This window comes from Panicum virgatum, chromosome 1K (genome assembly GCF_016808335.1).
Source record: "Panicum virgatum strain AP13 chromosome 1K, P.virgatum_v5, whole genome shotgun sequence".
Classification (NCBI taxonomy): Eukaryota; Viridiplantae; Streptophyta; class Magnoliopsida; order Poales; family Poaceae; genus Panicum; species Panicum virgatum.
The window spans coordinates 18,330,548-18,357,935 of NC_053136.1; the positions used below are offsets into that span (position 1 = coordinate 18,330,548).

The following is a 27,388-nucleotide window of genomic DNA, read 5'->3' on the forward strand; positions in this document are numbered from 1 at the left end:
GCGCCAGTGGTGACTTCGGGAATCTTCAGATCTGCCGGTGCTCAGTCCTTCGGAGGTGCTCATAGAGGTAGGGTTTGCGTACGTGTATTCATAGGGTGTGAGTGTGCGTGCGTGTTGTGGGCTTCTTCGTTGTACTGTGTGATTCTCAAAAAAAAAATTAAAAGAAAGGAATGAGTTTATCTAAACAAGACCTCTCTTTCTCTTGTGGTGGTAGGCTCCGGTGGATCCGAGCCAGATTGATATATAGGAGAGATGACTATAGCTCCATCTCCTCCTGCAAATCCAATTCCGCAGCCGCTCGTTAGTTTCAGAACAAGCGAGCGTTCGGACTGGCAGCTTCTTTCTCGATTTGGCTGGGCGCTCTGCGCCCTACATTTTTTCCCCGCGTGCCTCCCGCAGTTTCCGGTTCCCCGTGCAAGTGCTCACAAGTTTCTACCAGCTAAGAGCATCTCCAAGAGTTCCTAATTTTTTCTTCCCAATTCTTGTTGTTTGCCAACTCCCCAAATAGATATGGAGAGGCAAAAATGAGATCATCTCCAAGAGTACCCCATTTTTACTTTCAAAATTGAAAAATTGTGACCCCACGAGATGAACTCTGCAGAAACGTTTCCTGCTCCCAGGATTCCTCGTCAGCGCTTCCTCTCGGTCGCCCATCCCTCCAGCCGGCTACTCCCACGAGTGAGCAATGCATGCACATGCACTACCCTAGTTTGAGCATGGCGCATCTTGTTTTGCCGATCGAGCACGATCCTTGGCATTTGCTCTCGGAATGATGGCGCCACACCGTGTTTGTTGGATCCTCGAGGCCTGGCTTCTTTGGCAGTGCCAAATCGAGAACCATCTGAGTCCATGGATGGAGGCGGCATCACACGCTTGTTGGCCGGTAAGCAAATGGGGACGGAACACACGCCCTTCTGCCGAGGCCCCGGCTCGTGGACGCGCTCGCATGTGGAAGCGACCACATCCTTCGGCGGCTGTGCACTCGCGCGCTCCTTGGCACGGCGGCAAGACCGCATCCGCCGGCAGCGCGTAGGTGTGCTTCTTGGCGGGGAGGCACACCGGGGCCGGCAAGAACGGGACGGCCGCCGCCGGCTCCTCCGGCAACCACGCCACAAACTGTCCTCTTGTTTACCGGGAGGCAAACTGAGACGGAGCCGATCCGTGCTGGGCGCCGATGTACGCCGGACGCCGGATCTCCATGGACGCCGGCGGCAAGACGGATAAGCTTCACGCGGGAAGAACAAGGGCGACAAAAAAAACTCCCGATGGGAGTCGCGATCGGGAGGAACGGAATAGTGCGTATATTTACGCACAGAGGACAATTTGCCAATTGTTAAGAGATGGAGAGGTAGAATAGGGAACTATTGGAGATAGTTTTTTTTTCCTAAAAAAACAAGGATGGGGAAGTGAGATTGAAAACACTTGGAGATGCTCTAACACGCTACGTATTTTGCAGTATACATATAGCTAATAAACGTGACCTCCGTATGCAACTGATTTTAACTACTCATGGTAAGCTGTCCTTCTATAACCGTGTTTCTTTCCTTTTCAACTGGTGATTAGCATGAATCCTTCATCGGCACACGGGTGGTTAGAATCATTAGCGTGGATCTAAATCTGAACGTTTCTTCCTTTTCCTTTTTATTTACCCTTTCCCATATTTAACTGTACCTGCCTATTTTATTTTTGTGCTATAATCAATTTTTATATGTCTGAGAACTTATTCAGAAATACTTATACATAAAAGTTATCCTAAGTAAGTTATGTCTACAAGTTTTTAATTATGCTTAACAAAGAAACTGTGCATGTATAATATTAAAAATATTATGCTAGAAAAATTATGTCAAAGAAGTTGTAATGATAGATTTGTTCAAAAAAATTATGTGCAAAAGTTGTATTTTGAAAATGTTATGACAAATTTGTCTTCAAAAGTTACGTGTCAAAAGTTATTTTCCATAAAGTTATGAGCATAACTTTTTGCATTAAAAAATATTAATTAAAAAAAACCTATGCATATAAGTTATAATTTTCTGAAAGTGGAAAGTTGTGGAAATAAAATCTTTTTTATAAAAGGAAACTCACGGGATTGTCGGAAATCGAGCGCTGATCGCCGTGCGAACAGCGCCGGCAGATTAGCTAGACCCTCATCTCCTCCCCACGTAGCCAGGAGCCAAGCTATACAGAGATAAAAATTAAGAAAATAGTGATTATGTCCAAATTTTCATAATATTTGCTCCTCCCATGACTCAACTCTATGCACCCACAAGGCAAGTGCACCCCCCTCCAATTTGCTCTAGCTTGGTCAGTGCAAATAGCATCGGTCACATCCCTTTTCGCTCCTCATGCAGTCATGTGCAACCTGCTGTCATCTTTCTAATATATATAATAACAGCTCTGATCCATGGTGGTACCATCCAACTGGAGCCCATGACACAGAGACTGATGTATAGCTCTTCATATATAACAATCACTACTACAAAAACGATTTGTAGCACCGTCCTATTTTTTTCTCTAGAGGCGAGTCAAAAGGTAACCCGCTCCTACAAATGGAGCGGGGGTACTGTAGCATCCGCCCCGCCCCCAGAAAAGCATTTTAGGGGCAGTTTATGCCATCACCCGCTCTTGGAAATAGGCATTATTTTTAGGGGCGAGTGATGGTATGACCCTCCCCTAAAAATAGTATAATTAGGGATATGTGATGCCACCACCAGCCCCTAGAAACACCACCGTTTCTAGGGGCGGGTGATGGCATCACCCGTCCCTAAAAATACATTTTTAGGGACGGGTGATGACATAAATCTGCCTCTAAAAATGGCTCCACATAAAAAAATTATAACTTTTTCATATGATCTTGGATGAAGTCAAACTTTATATCAAAATTGTAGAGAATGACGAGGTCTAAAACTGAATAGTTGATAACATTTTCATTTAAGGTCATTTAATAGTCCAAAAAATTATTATGAACCTACATATGGTTATGATTATATAGTATCTCATACAACTCAAGTTATACATTGAGATTTCAACAATCTTAATCTTTATATACAATGAAATATACTTGGTATATTTTTTTATCTATAGGTTCACAATAACCATTGTGTAAAAGTTTCACTTTTTTATTTGTTTTGTTATATGTAAAGATTTAAATGAATTTTTGGAATATCCCTACAAATCAATTTCGGAGTTAATATAAAAAAATAGTATACATCATAGAATCACAAATGATTGTGTAGTATGGTGGAAAGGAAGTACACGCGAGGCTTGAGGTATGCGGTTTTCGAATCCCGGGTGATGCAAGTGTGTATATTTTGTAAAACATATTGTAACTCGACAGTAAATGGGCTTGTGGTGGTGGCTGGTTGGCTGCAATATTTTTTCTTTTTTCTTTTACTGTTTTTGAATTTTTTTTCTGGACGTGGATTTGTAGGGGTGGGTCATGGCATGGCATGACCCGCCTCTAAAAATTATTTTCAGGGGTGGGCGTGTTACCCACCCATAAAAATAACATTTTTAGCTACGAGAACTAGTGGTGGGTACTACACCCGCCCCTAAAAATACGTTTTTACCTTTCCTTGTGTAACAGCTCGAAAATTCATATTCAAAAATCATTCGAAATAAAAACTATTTTTAAAAACCTATTTGCATAAATTCATCTCTTGAGCTCAAATTTCCTTGTCATCTAAATTCCATCTTTTGCCTAATCTCCATTTAGCTATTCTCTCTCGTGCACACTCCAGCTAATCAGCTTCTTTCCTCCCTAATCTCTCTTGTTTTGTTTTTCACCTGTGCACTCTCACGTACACGAGTTGCCCTCACTTAGCAGCTCTTAATCACCTGCATGCAGCCTTAGCATCAAGCTAGCACCTACGCGTGCATGCAAGCTTTGCAGACCGAGGCTTTCGCTATGCTCGCTCTCGCTGGCACAGCAACAGCACGCACGTGGGCGCTCAGCGCAGCGTCGCCGGCCCCCTTTCCTGCCTTGGGCTCACCTGCTCGTCGCTCGCGACCACGCGCGACACAGTAGGCCCCTGACGTCCTGCCGCACAGTCGCATCGCCGCAGACAGCCGCGCATCACGCTGCCGACCACCAGCTCGCCGCTCCACGCCAGCAGCCCCACGCACGCGTAGCTACAGCATCGTCAATGCCCAGCGCCCTCGCCGGCCTTTGCCCGGCCTCGTCGCCATCGCCGTCATGCACAGCGCCGCGCTCGGCCGCACTTGCCCAACCACTTCTCCACTCCCCGCCTATAAAAGGCGGCCCCAAGCTGCTCTCCCTCGCCATCCCGAGCTTGCCGAACCGTCCAGCTCCACCGCTCATCTCCTTCCCAGCTCCAACCTTCTTCTTGCTTCTCCTCTCTGTTCTTGCACAGAAGAACAAGCCGCCGGTCGACCTCTCTCTGGAGCTGTTCCCCCGCCAAGGTGAGACCCCAGGAAGCTTTTCTACCATCAGCTCCACACACCCCACTGCCCCATCCCAACCTCCCACACCTGAGCCGAGCCCAACGAGCTCCGAAGCCACGGCCATGGCTGCCAAGCGGCCGGAGCCGACCTTCGTTTCCCATGCCCGAAGTCGCCATGATAGAACCCCCTCGTCCTCCTCTATCTCCCCATGTTCTCGGTTTCATGAATGGTGGCCCGTGCTGCCGTTCGGCAAGCTGCAGGAAGCTTCCACTGTCTTCCATGGTTGCCGTGCCTAAGGAGCACGAAGCTCCTGTCCACCCGTGTCCACTTATGTTCCTTTCTTCCCATGCCCAAAACTCTAGTAAGGCCTAAAGCCCAAGCACTGGCAGCACATACAAAGCCCACATCCATCCCCTCACGTACAAGCAAATGAATTGTGCCGATTCATTTTGTTTTCAGATTTAATCACCAGCCTGTTCTACATATTTCACTCTTCAAAGCTCCAAGACATTTAGTTCTTTTTTCTAAATTCCTACAAAATCATAGACTATCCATTACTTCTATTTTCATCTCCTCCTGAGCTCATTTTATTTTATATTATACTTGTTTGTGTTTGTTTGTCATTGCGCCGTTGTCGCCGTAGCCGACGGAGTGATCGAGAAGGAGAACGAGCTTGAAGGCTAGCAGTGCGAGCCGGAGTACGAAGGCCAGTATCGCGCGCAGGAGCCAGAAGCCCCATACCGTGAGCTGGAGCTGCCCGAAAGCTTTGAAGACGGCAAGTCCAACCTATTCCCACTTGATCATATTTATTCCAGTTTTCAAACACAACCCGTAGAAGCCTAATATTATTTGCATCCAGTTAAATATATGCCTGAACTATTTTACTGCTTGATTTAGTTATAAACCCTATTGGATAGCCACTCCTTGTTTATCATTACCTCGCTGATGATATATATAACCTAGGATTTATCGCTAGACATGATGTGCTCTGTTTATGGGATCACCTTGATATTAGCTAAATGCTTAGGATATGTTATTCAACATTTATACTACTCACTTTACAAATGCAATTGTTTTCAAACCAGAAAAATGTGTTGATTGTGTTGTTGGTGTACAAATGGGTTGGGATTCTGGAAAAGTGTTTATGAACAACTAAGTGTCAGTGATTACCTTGAGATGGGGCAGATCAGGGTTCCTTGTGTGGAATGCCTAGAAGTTTGGCTAGTGCCTTTGTGGTCGAGTATGGAAGATATCCGCCTTGTCATGTTTTAAGTACCGAGTTATTGTATCATCTTGCCTAACCCAATTTATCGTACAACCACTCGACCCTTGTATGTGGCAAGGGCTTAGTCTAAATCTCACTAGCTAATCTGTTAGTCGTCCGTAGGCAGGTGTGCAGCGAGAGGCTAAGGAGCGGGCGTGAGCAAGTGCAGGCTTAGTGACCTGGTTGTAGGCCTCGTTGGAAGGTCAGGAATCCCTTAGTTTGCTCTCGTGGATGACTAATCAGGGTGATGCTATGGTGGGTAATGGCTTTGATGGATCCGTACTGACACTAAGGTGATCATGTTGCGGTACCCTACTTGTGGATAAAGTGTACATCTCTGCAGAGTTAAGATCTATTCGAATAGCTGTGTCCACGATCGTGGACGAGTTATGGCTTGGTCACTTTGACTAGTTTTGGGAATTTGGGAGAATCCATTGGTGTGAGTTAAGCGTGTGTTGATTTTAGAAACTCCAGCAAGTGTGCCGTGTGCTGCTGTGGACTGGGTATCTGGTAGCAACTAAAATTTGGATCCTTTGTGTAGGATCACCCCCACTCTTCATAACTACCGTCTTTATGGTAACCACTTGTTTTGCTAAAATAAATAAATTACTAAGCAACCCTTGCATGTGTACAAAAGATGGCTTTATGCAAAAATAAAACCTCAGCCTATTCCTTGAATTATCCTTATGCATGCATTCTTATACCCCCTCCGTAGGATGGGGTTGGATTTGCTGAGTACGTTTGTACTCACCCTTGTTCTATTACAGAGGAAGATCCAGACTTCATCGCCGGTGGAGATTTCGAGTAGTTCGTTGCATCCGCACCCAACTTGCCTGTGGCATTGGGCTAAGGATGTTTCCGCTGCCGTGTAGTCCTGAATGCTGTTGGAGGATCTTTATCTTCTTAATGAGTAGCTTCAGTTTGTTCTGGTTGTTTCTTATTTGGCTTTGGATCGCTCGGCCTTTACCGAGGGATTTGTATCAAGACTGAATCATCTCATGTAATAAATGTGTGCCAGCCTTCCTGGGACTGGTATTTTTATCACATTTAGTCCCTATGCAAATGGGGGCGCTTCACCTTAAAAACCTTTTCCGTAGTAGTGAATGTGCATGGACAAGCACTAATGGCAGTCAGCAGCATTCCTTGATGATCTTGTTATCTGGATCTGGCTAAACACACGTATTTGTATAGTGTGATGACATCGAGGACGTGTAAGATTATGACCGACGTTAGAGTTCAGGTTGGCAACGGGCGGGGCGGGGCCGGGGAGCGATCCCCAACCCCGCCCCAATCCCCAACATGGAGTCCCCGCCCCGGACCCGAAATGTTTAACGGGGCTAAAACGTCCCCCGGTCCCATTCCCCGCGGATCCCCGATCCCCGATGGGGCCCCGTGAGGACGGCCGATTGCCACACCCGATTTTTATAGCAAAACCGAATGCATCTCATATGTACGCCAGGATCAGTTTACACATGTATGATAGACGTCATAAGTGAATATATCAAAAGACAATGTTCGAAAAGTAAACAAGATAGAGTAAACAACTTTATCACACTCCAAATATTGTAAACATTTCACCGATATCCTAATCAATCACTACAGCAGCGGCTTCCTCCACAAGCAGTCGTCTGGTGAACACACGCCTAGAACTCCTCAAACTCATTGTAGTTCTCCACTTCAACGTTCTCTTCTGAACAACATTTAGACAAGGGTGAGTACACTTATGGTTGGTACTTAGTAAGTGGGGAAAGAATGCAAGGCCATCAAGAAAGGCTGATAGGCTCATAGCGTTTAGCATTTTTAGATGGTCATATTTGATTAGCAAGCACCTATTAACTAGGTATAAGTTTATACCAACCCACTTAAGCATAAAGGATATATCAACAACATCATCATAACAAAACCAAAGAAACCACAGATTAAATTATTCTTTAAGTTTAATTATCATGTGAGGGTCTAAGCCGCTCTTGACCGTGAGCACGGTTGTTATAACAGTTTTATACTCTGCAGAGGTTGTACACTTTCACCACAATTCATGTCTCCCTTGATGCCCGAGGTAGCTAGCCTCTTAAACACTTCCGAGGTGAGTGATAGGGATTCACTACAAAACCTTTACAAAGACATGTAGGCAACTAGATAGCACGCTAGAGTTTCAGTAGCGGTGTGGTCCATAACCCTCCCTAATGGTCAGCACCTTAGCAAAGGCTGCTACCCTAAGAGGACCGGGCTATAACCCCTACACCGACCCCCTCTTTGCCCTTTCGGTAAGGCTATCAGTTAACCACATGCCTAATTAATTGGCTAAGGTCAGAGCCATGTGACAATTGTGGTTGTACAATTTTCTTGGGTGGTTCTTCATGTTCTAATTAAACAAAGTGATCTTGCAATTAACCAGATATAGCAATGTAAATAAAACATATTTATCATTCCAATGATTATATCATAATCATCCCAAGATAAAGCATCTAAGCATTTCTACCCAATAAGAAAGATAAATCCGGTGTTCAAGGTTTCATGAGTAAAAGACTAGGTAAGTCCTTAATAGGCATCCCGTCAAGTTTATGCAATACATATATAAAGTAAAGTGAATTATCATGCTATTACTGGGACAAAATAGATTATGCAAGGGAAGAAGTCCACTTGCCTTCCTCGCCAAACTGTTGTGTCTCTTCCTCGAATTGCAGCTCTTGATTTTCCTCGAACGACGCATTGTCAACTCGATCACACAAGCAAAATATACACAAAATAAGAGAACAGCACAACAAATAGTACAAACAAAGAAAGATACCGTGATAAAGATGTTGAGCATGATGCAAGGATCGCGTGAGCACGAGAATCACTGAAAACGGAGCTAAAACGGGGAAGATATGGCTAAAACAAGGTTCCAGGGGCTTATCTATGATAGATTTGAAAGTTACAGGGGCTAACAGAAGAAAACTAAGGGCTAAAACATGAATAAACTATAGATACAGGGGTTGGGTTTAAAATTAGCAAGTATTGGACTGCGGGTTCTATTTTGAAGAAGATCAGGGGCTTAAACAGAAGAGAAAGGGCTATTTTGTAAATAGTTTTGAACTGCGGTGGAGTGCAGGTTGATTTCTGGAAAACATAAGGGCTCTTTTGCAGAAAGGTGGAGGATTGACCGGTATGGGTTTTATTGACTTTGGTCAGATCGAATCTGATTTATCGGATTTCGATCAGATGGCTCACGGCGGTTGGGTCGGCTTGGCTCGGAAGGTTACGGCTTAGGTGGGGTGGCTCGGGAGTGGCTGGCAGCTTGGCTTGGCTCAGGCAAGCAGCTCAGCGGCTCGGTGGCGGCGCTAGGCGCCGGCGACGAGCAGCGCGGCTGCGGTTCACCGGAAAATCACAAGAACGCGATTCCAGCCATCGTTTCGGCTTGGGTTTGGCCGAGGAGAGAGAGGGTGAACTCGATGGCGCGGAAGGGAGGGCAAGGTGGTGCGACGAAGATGGCGCACGGTGGTGAGGCTACTCCGGGAAGCAATCTCACCCACGGGAGAGAGGGAGGTAGGGGGAAATGGGGCCGACGTCAAAGCTCACTATGGTGCGGAGCTCCGGCGGCGGTCGTGGGCGACAGGGGTGCAGCCAAACGGTGGATTGGCGGCGAGGCCGGGCAAGGCGGCAGCGGTGGCGAAGTGCAAACAGGCAGTGCGGGCGTGAGGAGCAGTGGGTGGTGGAAAAGACGTGTTGGAGATCGGGGGTGCGTTTTATAGAGGGAATGAGGGAGGAGAAGGGGCGGCAGAAGAGGGGGCGTGGCGGAGCTCGGTGGCTGGCCTTGATGGCCATTATGGCGGCACCAGTTACGGCCGGGGAAAGAGGGGAAGGGAGGCGAGGAGTGATGGTGGCCATCAAGGGCATTAAAGAGGGCGATGGGCGCGGAGAGGAGGGAGGCGGCGGGCGCGGGAGACATGGGCAGGCGGCAGCGCTTGCTGCAGTAGCGGAGAGGAAAGGGGCGGGCTGGAGGTAGGAGACTGGCCCGATAAGTGGGGCCCACCTGTCGGTGGCAGGAGAGAGGAGGGAGGAGGGGCTGGGTGCTGGGCCGGTGAGTGGGCCGAATGGGAGGGAGAAAAGAGAGAGGGAGGAGAGATTGGGAGGTGGGTTGGGCCAGCTGGGGAGAGAGGAAAAGAGAGAAAGAGATGGGCCAACTATTTTCTCTTTTTTTTCTTTTCTTTCTTTTCTTTCTCTTTTTTTTCTTTTTTTCAGGGTGTTACAAACCTGCCCCCTTAAAGAGAATCTCGTCCTCGAGATTCGGAAAGATTGAAGAACAACTAAGAGATCTGTGTGATAAGCTCATCTTCTCTTTTCCACGTAGCTTGTTCGGTAGTGTGATGCTCCGGAATCAAATAAAATTGATGCAGGTACAGAATTGACAAGAAACGTACCATGCACAACATCTGGAGTGTCTTGAGCTAACTCAGCTGTCACGTGATTCACTCGACCATGCATGTAGTTATGTTGACCTTTGTTGCCCTGAGAGTTGGGATTTCCATTGCATACTTGAGACGATTGTTGTCCAGTCCTCTGACCACTGTTCTTTTGGTTTGAGGAGTCTGCATGTTGCGCGTCGGGCAGATGTTGGCATAGTGTCCCTATTCACCACACCTGAAACAACCATTGGGTTGAACTGGCGTGACAGGATTGTTGGTCCGTACTGGTGCTCCTGTTGCATTTCTTGAATGCTTCTATTGCTGGTTGGAGTTGTGCTGCATTTGCGGGTTGAAGTGCTGGGACTACTAAGGAGTACGTGGACTCTGCTGGCTCTGTTGATAACCTCCACTTTGTCCTCTAGAGCAAGATTGAATTCCTTGTGACAAATTGTAGCGGGGGCGAGTATTGCTACTGGATTGCCCTTGAGATTGGAACTTTCGCTTTTGTTCGCCAAGTTCATTGCGCTTGCTTTCCAAGCCTATAGCTTTATTCAGTAGAGTTTGGAAGTTTGGGAACGTGTGACTCTGCAGTTGATAGTTGAGCAGCCCTACCAGACCATCCAGAAAGCGTTCCTGTCATTTCTCATCTGTTTCAACTTCATTGGGCGCGTATCGGGACAATTGAGTGAACTTGTCTCGGTACTTGCTGACTGACATGTTACCTTGCTTGAGAGCCAAGAATTCTTTCTGCTTGAGCTTCATCACACCAGCTGGGATGTGGTGTGAGCGGAAGCTATTCTTGAATTCATCCCAAGTGATGGCGTTGGCGTCTGCGTGTGCAGCGGTGTATGCATCCCGCCAATCGGCTGTAGATCCTTCCAGACATCCTACAGCGTACAAGACCTTCTCGCGGTCGTTGCACTACGTTATCTCCAGCTTCTTACTAACGACCTTCAGCCAGTCATTAGCGTCCAAAGGATCCACCGAGTGAGAGTAAGTAGGAGGGTGGTGGCTCATAAACTTCCGATGCTTGTCTCTGGGTTGTTGGTTTGCTTGAGGCTGTTGCTGGGTCTGTTGTGCTTGCAGGTTTGTGACTGTGGCGGTGAGATTCTGCAATAGTTGCATGTAAGCTGCCAGAAACTGATCCATTACTGAGTTTGGGGGTGGGGGTGCTGCTTGATTCTATTGATTAACTCTATGAGCACGTCTCTGACTCGGGATGTCTTGTCCTGCTCCTGACCTAGTGTTTGCCATCTGATTGTTAGAGAAGTGAACCTTGGATAAAAACAATGGATTGATAAAGATGGATAAAGCAGAAGGGAGCCAAAACTTGAACTTGAGCAGACTTTAACTAACTATTGGAACTCCTCAAAACAAAAGAAAAGAAAAGAAAACAAACACTTATTTACAAGCAAGCATTAACACATCACACGTCCTCGCAAAAACGGTTCTAATGAAACAAACTTTAGGAAGAAACCAACCTAAGAACGTAATCTAAAATATCAGTGCGGACGGTGCTGGTGATGTTGCCGGGGTCATGAGGTTTCCATCTGAGTCGATCGCCGTGACGCGACCATTGTCCTTGTCAACATAGAAAAAGACCTTCTCTGAGTCGTTCTCAACTTCTTCCATGGCTGAGCTGGAACGGGAAATTGAGGTGCTGGCTAAGCGGGGCGATGCAAACCTAAGGACATCTGGTACTCTTGCTAGTAGTCTTCTTGGTCTTGGTCATCCGATGGAGCGAGAACCAGAACTCGAAAAATTTTAAAATCAAAATACAGACAAAGAACAAAGAATAAAGTAGATTTTCATGCGAAAATAAGATATTTTTGGAAGCTGACATGGCTTGCTAGAAAATAAATCCTTAATTTTGACTATTTCTATCTAGGCTAGCGTCCTACAGTCAACAAAGCTCTGATACCACTTCTGCCACCCCCGATTTTTATAACAAAACCGAATGCATCTCATATGTGCGGCAGGATCAGTTTACACGCATATGATAGACGTCATAAGTGAATATATCAAAAGACAATATTCAAAAAGTAAACAAGATAGAGTAAACAACTTTATTACACTCCGAATTTTATAAACATTTCACCGATATCCTAATCGATCACTGCAGTAGCGGCTTCCTCCACAGGCAGTCGACTGGTGAACGTACGCCTAGAACTCCTCAAACTCATTGTAGTTCTCCACTTCAACGTTCTCTTCTTAACAACATTTAGGCAAGGGTGACTATACTTATGGTTGATACTCAGCAAGTGGGGGAAGAATGCAAGGCCATCAAGAAAGGTTGATAGGCTCATAACAGTTAGCATTTTTAGTTGGTCATATTTTATTAGCAAGCACCTATTAACTAGGTATAAGTTTATACCAACCCACTTAAGCATAAAGGATATATCAACAACATCATCATAACAAAACCAAAGAAACCATAGATTAAATTGTTCTTTAAGTTCAATTATCATGTGAGGGTCCAAGCCACTCTTGACCATGAGCACAGCTATTATAATAGTTTTACACTCTGCAGTGGTTATACACTTTCACCACAATTCGTGTCTCCCTTGATGCCCGAGATAGCTAGCCTCTTAAACACTTTCGAGGTGAGTGGCAAGGATTCACTACGAAGCCTTTACAAAGATACGCAGGCAACTAGATACCCCGCTAGAGTTTCAGTAGCGGTGTGGTCCATAACCCTCCCTAATAGTCAGCACCTTAGTAAAGGCTGCTACCCCAAGAGGATCGGGCTACAACCCCCTACACCGACCCCCTCTTTGCCCTTTCGGTAAGGCTATCAGTTAACCACATGCCTAATTAATTGGCTAAGGTCAGCGCTATGTGACAATTGTGGTTGTATGGTTTTCTTGGGTGGTTCTCCATGTTCCAATTAAAGAAAGTGATCTTGCATTTAACCAGATATAGCAATGTAATTAAAATCTATTTATCATTCCAAAGATTATATCATAACCATCCCAAGATAAAGCATCTAAGCATTTCTACCCAACAAGAAAGATAAACCCGGTGTTCAAGGTTTCATGAGTAAAAGACTAGGTAAGTCCTTAATAGGCATCCCGTCAAGTTTATGCAATACATACATAAAGTAAAGTGAATTATCATGCTGTTATTGGGACAAAATAGATTATGCAGGGGGAGAAGTCCACTTGACTTCCTCACCAAACTGTTGTGTCTCTTCCTCGAATTGCAGCTCTTGATTTTCCTTGAAAGACACGTTGTCAACACGATCACACAAGCAAAACGTACACAAAATAAGAAAATAGCACAACAAATAGTACAAACAGAGAAGGATAAGGTGATAAAGATGTTGAGCATGATGCAAGGATCGCATGAGCGCGATAATCGCTGAAAACGAAGCTAAAATGAGGAAGATATGGCTAAAACAAGGTTCCAGGGGCTTATCTGTGAAAGATTTGAAAGTTACAAGGGCTAACAGAAGAAAACTAAGGGCTAAAACATGAATGAACTAAAGATACAGGGGTTAGGTTGAAAAACATCAAAGTGATGGACTGCGGGTTCTATTTTGAAGAAGATCATGGGCTTAAACAGAAGAGAAAGGGCTATTTTGTAAATAGTTTAGAACTGCGGTGGAGTGCATGTTGATTTCAAGAAAACATAAGGGCTCTTTTGCAAAAAGGTGGAGTGTTGACCGGTATGGGTTTTATTGGCTTTGGTTAGATCCTGATTCGTCGGATTTCGATCGGACGGCTCACGGTGGTTGGGTCGGCTTGACTCGAAAGGTTGCGGCTTTGGCGGGGCGGCTCGGGAGCGGCTGGCGGCTCGGCTTGGCTCGAGCAAGTAGCTCAGCGGCTCGGTGGCGGCGCTAGACGCCGGCGGCGAGTGTCGTGGCGGCGGTTCGCCGGAAATCGCAAGAACGCGATTCCGGCCACCTTTTTGGCTCGGGTTTGGCCGAGGAGAGAGAGGGTGAACTCGATGGCACGATTGGGAGGGCGAGGTGGTGCGGCGAAGATGGTGCACGACGGTGAGGCGCGGCGAGGCTACTCCGGTGAGCAATCTCGCCCACGGGAGAGAGTGAGGGAGGGGGAAATGGGGCTGACGTCGAAGCTCACCATGGTGTGGAGCTCCGGCGGCGGTCGTGGGCGATAGGGGCGCGGCCAAGCGGCGGATCGGCGGCAATGCCGTGCAAGGCAGCGGCGGTGGCAAAGTGCTTGCAGGCGGTGCGGGCGCGAGGAGCAGGGGGTGGCGAAAAGGGCGTGTTGAAGCTCGGGGGTGCGTTTTTATAGAGGGAATGAGGGAGGAGAAGGGGCGGCAAAAGAGGGGGCGTGGCGGAGCTCGATGGCCGGCCTTGATGGCCATTATGGCTGCGACAGTTACGGCCGGGGAAAGAGTGGAGGGGAGGTGAGGAGTGATATCGGTCATCAAGGGCATTGAAGAGGGCGGTGGGCTCAGAGAGGAGGGAGGCGGCGGGCGCGGGAGACACGGGCAGGCGGCAGCGCTTGCCGTAGTGGGGGAGAAGAAAGGGGCGGGCTGGAGGTAGGAGACGGGCCCGATAGGTGGGGCCCACCTGTCGGTGGCAGGAGAAAGGAGGGAGGCGGGGCTGGGTGCTGGGCCGGTGAGTGTGCCGAACGGGCCATGATGATCCTCCGTAGTTGAGTCACTGATGTGTGGGTCCAGCCCCACACATCAGTGAGGGGGCAGTACTGCAGAGGTGTTGCTTCCCGAACGGGAGGGAGAAAAGAGAGAGGGAGGAGAGGTGGGTTGGGCCGGCTGGGGAGAGAGGAAAAGAGAGAAAGAGATGGGCCGACTATTCTTTCATTTTTTTCTTTTCTTTTTTTTCTTTCTTTTTTTTTCAGGGTGTTACACCGACGCACAGCCTCATCGTCCGGGCGAGCTGCAGCGCCGACGCACAGGTACGGTGGTGTCCAGGAGCTGGGGTTGACGCGTCGGGCGGGCACCGGTGAACGGTGGCAGTGAACGGCCGCAGCGCCCAGCGAGCAGGGGTGTAGTGCGCCCGGTCAACGGATCCAGCTTGAGGTAGGGCGGGAGGTATGCAGCAGCCGACGGCCAGTTGAGAGGAGTGTGGAGGAGGCGAGAGCTCCCCGGCTCGAGGGCAGGGCGGCATGCGGCAAGGAGAGGAGAGGAGTGAGGAGGAGGCGAGAGCTCGTGGCTCAAGGCTGGGGCGCGCGGCGAGGAGCCGAGGAGAGGAGCGGGGCGGCGGGATGCGGGATGCGGGAGGCTTGGGGTGCGGCGATGAAAGGAGCGGGCGCAGGATGCACTGTGCGTGAGGCTTCTAGGGTTCCCAATTGGACCCATCTTGGGCCGAGTTTTCCATGGACTAGGTACTATTTCAGATCCCATAGGCCTCCACGGCGTAAAATTGCCCCCCGCCCCGCCCCGAGTCCCCCGCAGGGAAAAATGTGCCCCCGTCGCTGCCGTTAACGGGGTGGATCCCCGCATAGCCCCGGTACCACGGGAATTTTGCCACCCTGAATTAGAGTGGGGAAATATTGCCCTAGACCGCACTGGAGGAGCTACGTGGGGGCCAAAGTGGGCTCTGCCCCCCCTTGTGTTCAACAATTTTCAAAGGACCCTGTGGCTGCATGCATGTGAGCATGTCTAAATTAGAGAGCACACCTGCAAGTTCTTCATGACTATATACATTCTCTCACACACATTACTCTTACATTCATTAGTTGTGTTATTTTTCTACATATGAATACGGCAACTATAGCACGACCTTTCGCGTGGATCACAAACTCACAAGTATATATACATATGAAGGTGTGCCTACTGCCTACACACACGATGACACAATCAAATATATTTGTTTAGGAGAACTATAGCACGCTTACTACGGCCTTGCATATATAACTGTTAACTAGTCATTAGCCTGGAATTGCCCCCCCCCCCCCCCCCCTTGATTTATACCCTAGCTCCGCCACTGCTAGACCGTACCCTACTTGGCTTCATACCTATATATGTAAACAATGGTGACATATATATTGCCCTATTGACGGTATTAGTATCTTATGTCCTTGGGCTTCTCAGTTAAAAAAACCTAGAGCCGAAAGACATAAACCAATGTTAAGTGTAAGACACAAAACGAGTAGACAGGATTATAGAAACCTAACTAAACTGAACAGCGACTTCGCTTCGCTGGTGTGTGAAGACTGGACAAAGACTGAGGGCCCAAGATGACGACTTTGATAACGACACGGAATATGCGACTAAGTAATTAGTAATAGTTGCATATACGCTCAACAAGATCGCTGCGGTCTCCAACCCCTCCAAGCGCTGAACAGGAGCAGGAAAATGTGTGGCGTAGAATGGGGCCGTGAATCAGCCGTTTTTGGACCAGCAAAGCAGGGAGGGCACAAAATGACCGTTGTCATCAAGCCTTTGGTCAAGGCCTTATTACGCACGCACAGTTGTCATCCTCCTATAACATTCCACTCATCAACCACCTGTCAAAATCTGGACCCGACATAAATATATCCCTCAAGATTAGGGCAAATATGATGCTAAACTACTAATTCATCAATCAGTCCGACTAGCTAGTAGCTGCTCTTTTGTTTTCATTTTTCTTTATAATATTGGCACATCTAATGGGCTGACAGCATGGACACTTGAGTTTAAACAAGTGACAAGTTAATATAGGAATATATTAGGGTATATACACAAAGGGCCCGAATATATGTGGGATATGGTATTTGAAGATATTATGCGAAGATTACTAGTAAATCTGGTAAGGTATGTCCAATATTATATTTAATATGATTATATATAAGGAAACTGGAGATAGAATCTCTCTGATGACTTCAACTGCTTATACGTTAGCGCCTGAGTACTACTCCCTCCGTTCCAAATTATAGGTCGTTTTGGTTTTATTAGATTCATAAATGATGTTACGCATTTAGATATATATTATGTCTAGATGCACAATAATATCTATGAATCTAGAAAACCCAAAACGACTTATAATTTGGAACGAATGGAGTATGAGAAAAGGTACGGTGTGGAGATCCCAAACAGGAAGGATATGATCCCAAGACAGGAAACAACATCACCCTAGAGAGTACAACACTACTGCAGGACCCATCACCGCAGGTTGTGAAACCCTTTCACCGCCAGTTTCGGAGAGTGTTGGATCAGGGTTGATAGTAATGGGGTAGGTCATTGCTGCCTATTTATGAACCTACGGTGAAACCCTATCATCACTGTGGGTTTGTGATATAACCAACGGTGATGACCAAGACTATTGGCACTGGTTTAGTTTAAAACCAGCGGTGATGACGGTTTCAATTTTCACCACTGGGCTGAGTTCAAACCGGCAGGGATCATAGCTTCCACTGCCGGTTCCAATAGCACCGGCATGAACACGTATGGATGCATACCCAAATTTCGAGTTGTTGGGCCAAAATTTATATAGTTGTAATTCTAGTAAGAGGGTATGTTCACTTTTTATTTCCTCACTTCTCTTGCGTCCAATGTTCTTTTCCATGTGAAGGGCTTTTTTTAGATAATTTCCATGTAAAGTTTTAGTCACTAGTTATCTTCACCTCTCTGGAAGAATCTGGGCCGTCACAACGACTGGCCAGCACCCTCACCCCGTATTGATTTTATCCCAAATCAATACGCAATGGGCCTCCGCACGTAAGCCCAAAGATCAGATCCAAATTAATTTCGTTTTTCATTTAGTGGCGTTCCGTGGTGACGAACCCTGCGTGGCAGTGGTGGGCTTAGTGTGGAACATCTTCTGCAGCGCTCTGGGGGTGGTGAGATCGAGCTAATCGACCGCCGAGTGTGTGTCTGCTAGACCATACCCTGCTCCACATACCTGACGACGGGGAAGTGGTTTTTGGCCCATTGAAATTCTCCAGATCCCATCCCTAGGGCTTGTTCCGTCTGGAGGGGATTGAAGAGAATTAGGAGGTTGAAAAGAATTAAATCCCTAACAAATCAAAATTCATTTCAATCCCCTTCAATCCTCCTCAATTCTCTTGTTGAGAGGATCAACCGAACAAGCTCTAATAGAGAAAAATTACATGCGGTGATCGGATCCCCGTTGACATCCCTAGTTCTACTTTCTAGCCTGAGTTCATTATACTTTTTAATATAATCGCAAGCCCAAACCACTCATTGTATATACTCCCTCCTTCCCCGTTTATAAGGCATGGTGGAACATGACACGGTCTTCTAAACAACACTTTGACTATTTATTTATCATATATTATATCACTTTTGATTATAAACTTATAATCATTGTAAAATATATTTGATTATGAATCCAATCATATGAAATTTGCATTATAAAAATAAAAATTTAATAGTCAAATTATTGGTCAAAGATGACAAGGTTTGAATCTTGATATACGTGTATGCCTTATAAACAGGGAAGGAGGGAGTATGTGTCTTCTCTATTTAACAATAGCACAGAACTACTACAAAGGTATAGCTTTAAAGTGTAAAGACAATCCATTATACTGCCTCCGGTTTGTTAGATGTCGTATTTCGTTTTTAAAAAACGTCGGAAAAGGATGTTGTATTTGTGTCTGCCTCTGTAACGCTTGGGTGGAACGAGACGACGCAGTTAGTGTGGGCACGCTCTTTGCTAAAAAAAAACATGTAGGGAGGCCAAGCGACGGACTTTGCATGCTGGCATGCAGAATTAATTGGGCAGAGTAGTAATCGAGGGAGAGTAATTCCGGGGGAGAGAGATTCAAAGCATCTCCAAAAACTCTTGTATCTATGAATAACTAATATTTTGATATAACTATTCTATAAAATGAAATAGCTAGCGAAAAAGAAATAAAATTCAACAGATTTTCCAAAATCCAAAAAGAAATAGCTAGCGCTCAGTGCTAGGCAAAGATGTCCAGTGACACCCTCTGAATAGAAAACAAGAATAGAAGATGATGTAGATAGAATTTCTATTGGATGAAGTTTTTTTATTTTTCTTTTCTTTTTTCAGCTAACTCACCCAAGATAATAGAGCTGTTGGAGATGCTCTTAGGGTATGTTTAGTTGGAGAGCGGAGTAGTATGAAATGACTCCATTCTAAGGATCTACCTGTTCTCGCTCCGTTAACCACTCAGTTTTGTGTGGCCCACCTGTCATACACTACCTTCTCCCTCCACTCCAGTTCCTAAGAGCCGCTGCCCGCCGCCGTCGCTTCTCGAGGGCCGGTGCGGCCTGTGGCTCGCGGAGCAGCAGCGCGGCCTGCCGGGGGACAGCGCATCCTCCCGACGAGCGGCGGTGCGGCCTGCGGAGGGCTGGTGCGGCCCGGCCCGCGGAGCAGCAGCGCGGCCTGCCGGAGTCCTGGCAGCAGGCGGACAGGCGGCGCGGCCTGCCGGGGGACAGCGCGTCCGGACCAGACGAGCGGCGGCGCGGCCGGCCGGGGCCCGACGCGGTCTGCCCCGACGAGTGGCGGCGTGGCGGGGTACACGGAGCGGCGGCGCGGCCTGCGGAGGGCCGGCGCGGCCGAGCACGCGGAGCGGCGGTGCGGCCTGCGGAAGGGCGGCACCGCCTGCCGAGCGCCAGCGCAGCCGGTCGAGGGGCGGCACCGCGTGCCGAGCGCCAGCGCAGCCGGCCGAGGGGCGTCGCGGCCCGACGAGCGGCATCCGGATTCGCGCGGCCGAGGGCGGATTGGCGCGCAGGGGGCGGCGCGGCCGACGAGCTGAGGGGAGGTGCGGTCCGGCGAGCAGCGGCGACGCGCGAGGGCGGCGGCGCCCGGCGGGCAGCGACGACTACGCGAGGACAGCACCCAGCGAGAGCGAGACGGAGCTCACGCCGTCCGACGGGAGCGAGCTCGTCCGGCTCTATTTTTGGAGCGAGCTCATCCCAGAATCTACGGGAATATTCCGCTCTGGAGCCGCGGCATCTCCTTGGTCTATGTAGACCAGGGAAATATAACATCTAAAAAATATCCGGAGGGAGTACAAATTTTTTATTTTGCTATATTTATATGCTATGCAAAATCTGATAAATAGATGCTGTCTCTAACTACAATAGATGCCTTCTGACCAGTCTCTTTATCCAAGAATAGGCTAGGTAGAGATAGAGGCGACAAAGAAGATTAAGTAGGAACGAACTGGCAACAAGGGCATGCTGTCCCATTTTCTTTTTTTTTCCCTTTCGCACAAGGAATTTTATATATTATAATTTATGTAATTTGGGAAAATAAAGCCAAGTGCAACACGTGATTATACTGTAAGTACGTATTTTGACTGAATCTTCCTTTCTTTCTATTGCCACGATTTGCACTGCATGATGCAACCATTCAAATCTATGAACTTCCTTCTTTTTTTTTCTGGGAGCGGATCAGTTGCTACAGTAATCACGCTCCCTTTATAAGAGTGGGTTATCTTTTGACCCGTTGAGGAAAAAAAGGTGTTGCTACATATCGTTTTTGTAGTAGTGCTTTTTGAATGAGACGAATGGTAAGAGCGGTGCTGGAAATATCTAGAAAGAGACCGAGTCTAAATACTTTATTCATTCTATATTATAATTTGTTTTTTTTACTTCAAAGTTTGACCACTCGTTTTATTAAAAAATTTATGTGAAATATTCATTCTTTTGTTATGACTTGCTTTGATAATAAAAGTTCTTCAAGATTGATTTAAATTTGACTATGTTTGTATAAATTTTTTAAATAAGATGAGTGATCAAATTTGAGATAAAAAATCAAACAAAATATAATCTGAAATGGATGGAGTATTATTTCTACTGCCGCGTATAACCGAAAAATGTATTACACACTGACTGACCTCTTGCACACGTCCCCGTAAGAGCATCTCCAGCCCACCATGCATATTGGATCCCTATTTTTTTCATTTGCTTACTGGCCTGCAAAAAATAGAGACCCAAAATTAACTCTTACTCCAGCCCAAGACCCTATCCAACCCAATATTCCAAGATTCGCAGCTACGACAGAGCCTCACGCGCCGCCACCGGCGACCTCCCGCCCGTCGCTCGAACTTCGCGGCCCCCGCGTCCCGATCCGGCGACCTCCCGCCCTGGAGCATCAGAATCTTGCTGTTGCTCGAACTTCCGGTGCCGCGTCCCCATCTATCGAGGTGAGCGACCCCAAGCCCTTGAAACCGTTTGTCCCTGTTCGTCCTTGAATATACTTTGTCCCTGTTTGCGATTGTCCACCGACGGGCCCGGTGATTTAGTTCGGAAGTGCTGGCGATGCTTGCGGTTGCTGCCATTTTGATCTGATTTGGTCTGGTTTCGGAGTCGCCATGGCAGCTTGAGGTGGGTGTTCTTTGCCTTCTCCGGTTCGTGCTTCCGGAGCAGGAAAGCTGCTGCTGCGGTTGCTCTTCTTCTCTTCGTTTGCCTCTTGCTTCCCTGCTTGTTCTTCAAGAGTCGGTGAGCTCAGATCAATTCCAAGTTTCGGTGAAAAAACAAAGGAAAATTTTGTTCATCGATCAATCAATCACAGGGACACGAGGAGGGAGAAGCTTCAACATCATCAGGAGGCAAGAGCGGCGACCCTGGCCCTGCGTCCGGCGGCACGTCCAGTCCCGGGGGCGGCGCAACTCCTGCTCCTTGGGAACACAGCAGCGGAGGCGAAGTCACATGGCCCGTCCTCATCGATCCGCGCCATGGCCACGGCGGCAACGCAGTGGCTGCGCGGCACGGCGGCCGGGTGCCGCTGCCGTTCCTGCTTGTGGTGGAGCTCAGCCCCGCTTGACGGGGTCGAAGTTGGAGACCACGACGACGGCGCCAAGGATGGCGACGAGCACGACCCCGCTGGAGACGATGCTGAGGAGGAAGTTTTTGAGAGAGGGCGAGATCCCCGGCTGCGCGGCCTCCGCGACCTCCGGCAGCACCAGCGCCGCCGCGGTCGCCCACTCCTTGGCCGGCTCTGCGCGGACGACGCCCGGACGACGGCCACCCTGCTGGCCGGCCTGCCGCGGGGCGAGACGCGGAGCGACGACGCGCTGCTACTGCCGCCGGCGCGGAGGGGCTTCCCGAGCAGCCACGGACAGAGACGCCGCGACACGGAGGCCGCGGACGCCGCGAGGAAGCGCGGCCGGGCGCGACAGGGAGGCGCGGCCGAGGACGCCCGAGGAGGCGCTGGGCGGAGGTGGAGGTGCAGGCGATGAGGAGGCGCGGCGGCTCGTCGGGGGACGGGCTGGCGCCGGGGGGGGGGGGGGGGGGGGGGGGCATTGAGATGGGAGGCTCCTATTGCCAGGGGTTTGAGGTGCTAATTTGAGAGCTCATTTAAAATGAGAGTCTATTTAAGAGGTCCGCTGGAGTTTGTTTTCTTTCTAAACCCTCAAAATTTAGAGTAGAGGCTCAAGTAGAGGCTTGGACTGGAGTTGCTCTAAGGCCGTAAACACCCGCATGCACATCGCATCCTCGCCCTGCAAGCACGTTAGGCCAAGCCCAGGAGGATGTCAAAATCAACCGGCCCGAGACGGAAGCAATCTGCAACATGCTGCAAAACGGCCGAGGCCAGGCAACACAGTGAACAGTATCCGCGGTACTGTAGCGCCCCCTTTGTTGGCCGCCCCGAAGCCCTAGGCCGCTCTCACGGATCTAGCAGCCGGAGCGCGACGCTTCTTCCTGTACGTATGGATATCTTGGAGGTGCTACATCTGCTCACAAGGAAGAGCCGCACGTAAGGAGGATCTCGCAACTGCACTGCCGACTTCCATCTGCACTGCACCAACGCGCTACAGAAGTTCCGCAACTGCGCGTTTAGTGGTAATTTCGTGATCTATAACTGCAGTAATTCTGATTTATGCGCTAGAAAATTTTTGTTTTGCTACCCCATATTTCTAAAAAAAAGTAAAAGGTGGGGCACAGTTACACGCGTATTGGTGGAGAACTCAACCTGCTCTATGCATGGTAATAAAATAGATTAGCCTTCGTAAGGAAGACTTAGGTTTATGATCGATTACACTTTCAACATCATTTCTCCCTTTTGAACTACATTATGCTTATGCATGCTACTGCTCCTGATGTTAAAATCATGGGCAAATTCCCTCCATGCCATCAGCTAAACTTCCAATCCCGTGTACGCCACCGAGAAAACTCAAATCCCGTGTACGACATCCGCGCTAAACTTCGCACCCGTGAGAGCCATCGCCGTTCAGTCATCCGTCACCGTCCCTCCTTCGGTGGCCGGCCGGATAGGACGCCGCGGCGAGCAGCGCGCCAGCCAGGAGGAGCGCGAGCGCGGGCTGCTTGAGCGCCGCGAGCGAGTCGAGCACGGACCTCCGGAGTGCGTCGAGGGCGAGGAGCAGCTGGGTCCGTGCCAGTTCGCCTTCCTTCTCCTGCCCCGCGGCTGTGGGCACGGAGGGCGGGAGGAGGGCCGGGCGCGGGCGAGGGAGCAGGGAGGAGAGGAGGCGCGTGGCCTCAAGGAGGGAGGTGGCGGGTTGCTGGGCCGAGGGCCTTCGCCGCTGCCGGGTCGCGCCGCCTCCTCTGTTTTCGGAGCTCGCCCACAGCCGCGGCAGCTCGCACCGGCGGCGGTGCTTGCGCCCGCTGCGAAGCTCGCCGAAGAGGGGCGCGGGGACCGGCCGCGGCTCGCCCGCGGCCTGCGGTGGCTCATCTACGCCCGCGGCTGCCGGCCGCGGCTCGCCCGCACTCGCGCGCGGCCTGCGGTGGCTAGCCCACGCTCGCGACAGCTGGCCGCGGCTCGCCCGCACGGAGCTCGCCCTTGGGGCGGAGCTCGAGCCCGCGGCGGCAGGGGGTTGCGGGCCGGCGGGGTCTCGCGTGCTGGTGGAGCTCGCGCGGCAGGGTCTCGAGGCGGTGGTGGCGCATCGCGGGCCCTGGTGGTGGCCGGAGTAGCGGAGGGGCCTCCTGTGCTAGGCAGACAGGAGCACGGCCACCTTGTCCTTGCTGCCGCCGGCGGAGAGGAGCAGGACCGGCTCGATTCACTTGCACACGCACAGGTGGAGAATAGGGCCGGGGGGAGAGAGGGGGTGTCCTGTTCTGCCTGGAAGAAGAGAAGGAAAGATGACGGAGTAACGGACGACTGAACCGCGATGGCTCTCACAGGTGCAAATTTTAGCGCGGATGGCGTACACGGAATTTGAGTCTTCTCGGTGGCGTACACGGGATTGGAAGTTTAGCTGATGGCATGGACGGAATTTGCCCTAAAATCATTAGCTACACTAGTAGAGAAACTGCATTCCATCCACGGTAAAAATAACGGTGGGAATTGCGGTGGATGGAAGGCTCTAGAGATCTTTATTACTATTGATTGGTAACACTAACTAGTACGTAAAAGGTTCTTCACGGGTGAATTCAAAATAAAAGTATATCTTTTTCAAGTCATATTTATTGTATAGGTTGGATGGTAAGAAAGTTACGTGTAAGACAAGAGAGGTCCTGGGTTTGAAGACTACATCACCACACGTCTGCATATTTAGCACGAAAAATCGTGTGACTTGTAACTTTTGGCTGTTTCAAATACAAATCTCTTTCTATGTTTGAAATATTGTTTTGATTTTTTTTGGATATTGTACCCTTTAGTACTGGATCATGCAATTGGTAGCAAAGATCAGCACTTTTAGTCGAATACGATACTATTAAAAATTTCTAACAAGTACTAAATTTGTATTTTCCAGTAGTGTCGTTTGCAAAGCAGATCTGTGCTATGCCCATGCTACGAGGTCGTTGTTCCTCGATCGGGTTATTTGGTTTGGTAAAATGGTTTGAGCACCATTTTTTTTATCTTCCACACTACTGGAAAAACCTTGATCAGTACCGATTGGAAACCAGGTATAGTTCCGGTTCCCCAACCGGTGCTAGGAGACCAAGCCTGAAAGTCTCTGTCTTCCTCACCAGGTATTTTTCCTAATGCTAAAGGCACCTTTCGATACCGGTTGGAAAGGCCAACCGATATGAAAGGGGCTTCCATGTTGACGCAAGTTGGCAGCTCCTTTAGTACTGGTTGGCCTTTACAACCGGTAGCAAATGGTTTTTCTTTTTTATTTCCAAATCCTATTTTATTTTAGACTACTACAAAAATGATGTGTAGCAACATCGTTTTTTTTCAGGAGTGGGTCAAAAAATAACCCATTCCTATAGATGAAATGTTGGTATTGTAGTAGTGGTCCGCCTCTGAAAATGTTTTTTAGACAGGTGACCCCACGACCCGCCTCAGGAAATATTTTTTTAGGGACTGGTAACGTCGTGACCCGCCCCTGATAATGGCCCCATTAGGGGCGGGTGATGGTGTCACCGTCTCTAAAAATCGATTTCTAGGGGCGGATGACCCCTTTACCCGTCGCTACAAATAATTTTTAAATTTAATCTGAAAAATATATAAAATAAAATAAAACAACAAAACAAAAAAAGGTGAAACTTGCACCCTAAGATTATTGTGTCCTATAGAACAAGAAAAAAATATGTTAAGCATATTTCACGACATTTAATGCTTAAGGGTGTGAGAACCACAAAGTATGGCTTGAGTAGTATGAGATACTATTGTGGGAGAGCCATATAGAGACATTAACACACTCTTAATCTAAATTTGTGTTCTATAGGGCACAAGAACCACAAAGTATGGCTTGAAAGATGCTTATCATATTTTTTTAGGAAAAAGTCTATATTGCCTCCCTCAACTATCATAAAAGTCTGATTTTCCTCCCTCATCTCCAAAACCGGGTACGCTGCCTCCTCGAACTACCCAAACCGGTGCAAACATCCTCCCTTCTCAGTTTTGACCCCGGTTTCGTCTGATTCAGCGCCACGTCGGATCTGACAGGTGGGCCCCCTCCATGTCAGGTTCCCTTCTCTCTCTTTCTCCACTTCTCTTCCCCAATGGGGCGCGGCGGCGGCCGGCGACCTCGGGTGGCGGCCCCGCGCCGGTTCCTCCCTGCGCCACCGCCCCTCCATCGCCCAGCTCTAGCCGTGTGAGCCCGTGCCACCTTGCCTGCTCGGGGCCCCTTGCTTGCCCAACCCGGCTCCGGTGGGCGCCTGGCCCACGGCATATCTATCCCCGCGCCGCATCGGATCTAGGCACCGGCATCCCCGACCGAGCCCGTTGAGCATGCACAGCGCTGCCATGGTCCAGAAGAAGTAGTCCAGGTGGCCCTCGTCGAGGTCGTCGGCGATCCACCCGGGCCGCCCGCCAGTCGCTGTCAGTGTGTCCACGTGGCATAGATGAGCAAGCTCATGTAGCTCCCCAATGCCACAGTGAGAAGCGCTAGGGACATGCACATGCTCTTCATCGCATCGAGCTCGAGCTCGCGCAGATCGACGCCAGCGGAGCAGGGGAGGGCCACGCCGCGCTCCACCGCCCACGCGTGGCCACGCGCCGGATAGCGCGCGGCCGCCCTCGCGCAGCCCACGCCCGCCGCCCCGCCTCCGTGAGGGCCGCCGCCGAGAGCGCGGCGGGGCGGAGCTACAGCGCCCCGATCCAAGCCTCCTCCCGCCGGCAGCAGCAGCGCGCGCGGAGCAGAGCCGCACAGCCGCCGCTGCCACAGATCTGCACCGCAGCTCGGAGCGGCGGAGGAGCAGGTAGGGGCAGACAGAGGCTGCACAGTGGCGCGGGGCTGAGGAGAGCAGGGGAGGAGGAGGGTCCGGTCGGAGGAGGGCCGGAGCCAGCGTGGCGGATCTTGGGACGGAGGCGCCGAGGAGGGAGGCCGCCGCCAAGATCCACTGAGCTCCAAGCCGTAGAGCTCGAGCGCCGCCGCTAAGATCGACCAAGCTCGAGGTTGGAGAGCTCGAGAGCCGCCGTGCATGGCACGCCGTGGCCGCCGAGGTACGCCACCGGTGGCGGGGCCCTGCTCCGCCACCGCCACGCCGCCAGGGGCGGGGCCCTACTCCGTCACGCCAGTTGCCGCCGGCCGCAACAGCACCCCGGCTGTGTCCTTGCCGCGCCTCCTGTCGGCGACCGTGTGCTGCAGTCGGACCCCGCCGATGACTTGCGCGTCCCCGCCGCACCCGCGATGGATGGCCACCCCTGTACCGCCTGTTCGGGCCGGATTCGGACACCGCAACGAGCGTCGTCTCCGCGCTTGGGTGTCGTCATCAGCGGGGACGAGTCGCCGGGTTCGTGGTGAGCTAGATGGGTAGAGGCCGGTCAGCCAGCCAGCGGTGCAAGGGGAGGTGGAGAGAGGAAAGAGATAGAGGAGAGAGAGAATGGATGAGAGATCCACGTGGAAGGGGAGGGGGAGAGGAAGGAGATGGAGTGAGCGGGGCCCACCCGTCAGATCCAACGTGGCACTGAATCGGATGAAACCGGCGTCAAAACCGGGAAGGGAGGATGTTTGTACCGGGTTGGGTAGTTCGAGGAGGCAGCGTACCCGGTTTTGTAGATGAGGGAGGAAAATCTAACTTCTGTGATAGTTGAGGGAGACAATATAGACTTTTTCCATTTTTTTATGTTCTATAGGTCACA

The 27,388-nt window shown here is 49.6% G+C and overlaps 1 protein-coding gene and 1 long non-coding RNA gene across 2 annotated transcripts; one reads left to right on the forward strand and one right to left on the reverse strand.

The window, feature by feature from the left end:
• Window positions 1-4,099: 4,099 nt before the first annotated feature.
• Window positions 4,100-6,705, forward strand: LOC120698272. The gene is made up of 2 exons (XR_005684781.1): window positions 4,100-4,419; window positions 5,045-6,705. It is a non-coding gene; the product is annotated as an uncharacterized LOC120698272 (long non-coding RNA).
• A 12,466-nt stretch (window positions 6,706-19,171) lies between these two features.
• LOC120653557 (proline-rich protein HaeIII subfamily 1-like) lies at window positions 19,172-21,093 on the reverse strand. The gene is made up of 3 exons (XM_039931278.1): window positions 20,967-21,093; window positions 20,868-20,871; window positions 19,172-19,772 (listed from the first exon to the last, which is right to left on the reverse strand). The coding sequence occupies exons 1-3, from the start codon at window positions 21,091-21,093 to the stop codon at window positions 19,172-19,174; spliced, it is 732 nt and encodes a 243-aa protein (XP_039787212.1).
• Between the last annotated feature and the right edge of the window lie 6,295 nt (window positions 21,094-27,388).

Bases quoted from the DNA above. Each gene is read 5' to 3' on its own strand.
- LOC120653557 (XM_039931278.1), bottom strand. From the start codon at position 21,093: ATGGGGACGCGGCACCGGAAGTTCGAGCAACAGCAAGATTCTGATGCT.